Genomic DNA, 4,395 nt, shown 5'->3' on the forward strand with positions numbered 1-4,395 from the left:
GCTGAGCTGAGCTGAGCTGAGCTGAGCTGAGTTGAACTGTGCTGGGCCTGGGTGAGCCCAGCTGAGCTGTGCTGTGTTTGGCTGGGCTGCCTTGAGCTGAGCTGGGCTGAGCTGGGTTGAGCTGAGCTGAGCTGTGCTGGGCTGGGCTGGGCTGGGCTGGGCTGGGCTGAGCTGATCTGGGCTGGGCTAGGCTGGGCTGAACTAAGCACAGTAACTGTTTTCTCGCTTTGTTCCTACTGTAGTAAAGCAGTTTTCAGTAAAAGCCCGGATATCGCTGAAACCCATCTCCAGCTGGGCTGGGCCAGGTTGGACTGGCTAGGCTGGACTGGCTAGGCTGCCATGTGACCAAACCATGTTCAAAGCTTCCAGCCCAGCTGGCCTGTCCTGCCTGAAGCTGGGCCCATCTGAGGGGCTGCTGGTAGCCTTGCGTGGGGTGGGGGTGTGGAATTCTGGGGAGTGGAGAGCAGGTCTGGGCTGTCCCTGTGGGAGCCCTAGAGGGAGGTGAGCATCTAGACCCTGTAGGCCCTTGGCTGGGCCGGGACTGAGCTGGGCTGGGCAAGTTCCTTGGCAAATTCTTGGTATCGAGCGCAGCGTCTCAGGAGAGCCCCAGCCTTTTCTCACCATTCTGGGGTTAGGACAGCCCTGTGTCCGGGGACGTGCTGGGAAGTCAGAGCCCTGACTGCCACTGGCCAGCCATGTGTCTGGGACCCAGCAGCGACTCCTTCCTCCCTGTAGCAGGTGCTTGGGGGTGGGGAAGCCAGCATGCTCCTGAGGAGTTTCCCAGAAGGGTGAGGACTCTGAGGTGGCTTGGCAGCCAGGGTGCAGCTGCTCCAACCCCCGCCTTCACCCAGGGCACTGACGGTCTCAGCCTTGCAGGCCCATAGCCCATAGCCCCTGGTGGTTCTAGGCCCTCTGCAGGGATCAGGTTGTCTCCAGCCAGCCTCGGCCCTGGACCTCTCAGCTGCTGGTACAGAGTGGGGCAGCAAGGTCTCTCCCTAAGCACACTTTCATCCTGACCCTTTTCTGCTGCCCTGCTGGTTGGGGGTGCGCCTACCCTGGCAGGACTCCCCTCTGCTCGCATGGCTGGCCACCCCTCCCTGGGCTCCCTGTCCCATAGGGTAGGCTGCGGGACCAGCTCTGAGGCTCTGCCTGGCCCCAGGGCAGGCCAAAGCTAGCTTTTGCTTCAGCTTCCAGGCCCGGTGCCTTCGGCAGGACTGCTGGCCAGAGGGTCAGTATGGACCACCTGAGGGCCTCCGGAAGGCCCTTTGGGCACATTCCAGTTCCCTTCCCCTCATGGCTTGGCTACCAGCAGTTTGTGGGAACCCCTGGCCGCTTGACCTTGGGCCCCAGCGGGACCAATGGCTCAGGGCCTCGGGGCTGGCTGTGGGTTCTGAGCATCCTCCAAGGCCTGGCCAGGCCCCTCTGCCCAGCGGCCCCCGGGTGGAGGACACTGCAGCCCCCGCCTCTGGCCTGGCTCCCTCTCGCTGTTTCTGAGCTCCGGCCCTGGGTCGGGTGGGATTCGCCTGGCCTTTGAATCGTGCAGAGGTCTCGCCTGGGTGGCCCAGGCAACAGATGGGCCTGGTGGCAGACCCCGTTCGTGTGTGGCCACACAGTAACTCTGTTTTCTCGCTTTGTTCCTGCTGTAGTAAAGCAATGTTCAGTAAAAGCCTGGATATCGCTGAAGCCCATCCCCAATTCAGCAAAGACGACAGGTATACACCCTGACCATCACCCCGCACCTCCCGCCCTGGGACGCTGCCCCTGCCTCAAGCACGGCAGGCACACAGCGGGCCTGGTGGCAGGGCTGCGCCTCAGACTCTTCCACCCGCCCCCACCCCAGCAGGAACCCTCCGTCAAGCCAGGAGAAGGGCCCCAGGTTTGACTGCCGAGGCCCAGGAGCTGGGGTGGGCTGCTGGGGTCAGGCCGAAAGCTGCCCGAGTGAGGGCTGGGAGACCTGGTGTGCTCTCCCTGCCCTGGGATCCCCACATGGCAGTAGGCAGCCCTGCCTTCCTACCTATAAGGGCTCTCGGCGTGGAAGCATGGCACCTACTCTGTGCCAACTGCAGGCCCTAAGGTGGCAGGAAGAGCCCCAGGCAGGGGCCTCTCCATGGCATGTTCCCCAGTAGACCCCAGAGTGGGTGGTGCTGCAGCCGGGGGCAGTTGCTGTGCACCAGCTGCCTGCCAGCCCTCTCCCTACCCTGCACCTGTCTGTGCCCTCCCCTGCCTTCCTGCTCGCCCTTGCCCTGCCCTGGCTGCCCTTGGGACTGGCGCCATCTTTCCTGCCATGAGCAGTTAGAGCTCAGTGTCCTGCACCGCCTAGTACACCAGAGGTCAGCGGGCACGGCTTCCCACCCCTTCTTACCTCCAGCTTCTCTCCTGCTGGCTTGGTGGGAGGTCTGGCTCTGGTCCTCACTTGTCCCTGGCTGCTGCCTCTAGCAGGAACTATCCCTGCCTACCTGGGGCCCCCTCTCAGGGCCTGGCCCCCAGCCTAGCACCTGAAAGTTCTGGCCAAGCCCTGGCTTCTGGGGGACGTCCTGGCCAGGCAGGCTGGGCTAGGCACAGAGGCACGCTACCTCCTCTGCCCCCTCGGCTACATTGGGCTGGAGAGCCGGAGGGTCAGTGCCACAGGGCCCCAGCACACAGGTGCCAGGAACCAGCAGAGCCAGGCAAGCAGTCAGCATGGGTTCGGGGTGCCAGCCCCTCAGCTACTTGCTGAGGGAGGGGCCGGCTGTGCTCTCTAAGCTGTCAGCATCCCCTGCGGCCGGGCTGGCTGGCGGGGGCAGGCCTTGGGCGGGTGGCATGGGATGGTCTCTTATTCTCTTCTGTCCTCTTCTCTCCTGTGGCTGCCTCGGCCCCTCCCTTCCTGTTTCCTTTCTCTAAGGATGGCAGGTGCCGCTGCCCAGGGGTGAGCGGCGTTTGCTTGTCCTCTTGCGCGGTGTGGCAGGTTGAAGGCACAGCAGCCCTGGTACCTGCCTGCAGGACGGGTCTGCATGACTGGGTTGTAGCTGGGCACATTGGGCTAGGAGGGGCAGTGGTGGGACAGAGTCCCACTGTTCTGCCCGTGCCCACCCCAGCACAGTCCTGCCTGGGCCCGTGGCGTGAGGGGCGTGCTGCAGGCTGAGCCCAGGCATCTCACAGGCACCGTGGACATGGCGGGCCTGGGCTCACGCCCCGCTGGTACCCAAACACTGGACCTGGCGACAGCTCAGTCTACGGAAAAGAGCCAGCCTGGATGGCTGCGGTCGTGGAGAGTGACCCCAGGAGGCCTGGAGCAGGCCAGGCCAGATCAGTTTCTAAGAAACTCACCCATCCCCCTCATCCTGGAGCACCAGGAAGATGCCTACCGGGGGCCCTGGAGCCACATGCTGTGCTGGGCCTGAGGCTGCTGGCCATGGGGCTCTGCGTGTGGGGAGGAGGCCCCCACAGGGCCTGGCCACACACTGGGCTCTGAGGGCCCCCAGAGGGGCTCCAGGGTGAGGTCAACAGGCCAGGAAGCCTTGGGGCTCAGGGCCTTTAGCAGAGAGTCTACCTGGGAAGAGAGCAAAGCTGGGGGCCTGCTGCCCCACCCCAGCTGAGTCATCACTCTGCCTTGTGACCCGCAGGTCCCGGTCCATCAGTGGCGCCTCCTCAGGCCTTTCCACGAGTCCACTCAGCAGCCCCCGGGTGAGTGAGCCCCACCCTGCCCATCTCAGGCTTGAGGCCAGGGTTCTGGAAATAAAAAGGCCCTGACCCAACCCTTGTCAGCCAGGGTGTGCCCGAGGGAGGGCAGGGCCTCTGCAGAGCTCGGGAAGCACCGCTCCCCTCACAGGCTGGCCGGGGAGGCGCCTGCACTGCTCGCCTGGGGCTGGGGCTGGGGCGCCGCCTGCTGCCAGGGCCTCCCTGGCTGCTGCTGCACGGCGGGGCTGCTCTTGCTAACTGCACGTCTTTTTGTTTTGTTTTGTTTGTTTTCTCGTATGTCATTTGTTTTCTTTTATGGCAAATCCCCCACCCCCATGCCTGCCTGTCCCCAACCCCGTGGTCCCACCTCGGTGGTCCTGCCCAATTGTGTCTTTCTGGTTCTCTGGGTGCCGTGTGCATGCGTGGGTGGGCGCGGGACCTGGGGTGTATGTGCGTGCCCTGTGGCTGTCCGCTCTCACTACCTCCTGCTCGCTCTCTGCGTCTCCTGTAGCCGATTAGAAAGTTTGTCCTGCCCCCCCCACCCCCTGAGCTGCCCTTCGTGGCCTGCTCCCTGGCCACCTCCGTGGAGCCTGAAGCCTGTCGGAGCGCCTCGCGGGCTGGACACATCCTTCCTCCGCAGGCCGCCCCACGGCCCAACCCCAAGACCCAGACCTTGCCGTGCAAGGCCAAGCTGACTGACAAGCCGCTGCAGGGCACCAAGTCCAACCCACTCCCCGC

General features: G+C 64.3%; 1 protein-coding gene across 1 annotated transcript in view; it reads left to right on the plus strand.

Annotated features, from left to right (window-relative positions):
- The window catches only part of BRSK2 (BR serine/threonine kinase 2), a 29,350-nt gene that overhangs the window by 11,150 nt on the left and 13,805 nt on the right, over window positions 1–4,395 (plus strand). Inside the window, 1 exon segment of the mRNA XM_014583071.1 lies at window positions 3,603–3,663. Coding sequence (XP_014438557.1) covers window positions 3,603–3,663 — 61 coding nt within the window.

This window comes from Tupaia chinensis, unplaced genomic scaffold (assembly GCF_000334495.1).
Source record: "Tupaia chinensis unplaced genomic scaffold, TupChi_1.0 Scaffold144019_1, whole genome shotgun sequence".
Classification (NCBI taxonomy): domain Eukaryota; kingdom Metazoa; phylum Chordata; class Mammalia; order Scandentia; family Tupaiidae; genus Tupaia; species Tupaia belangeri.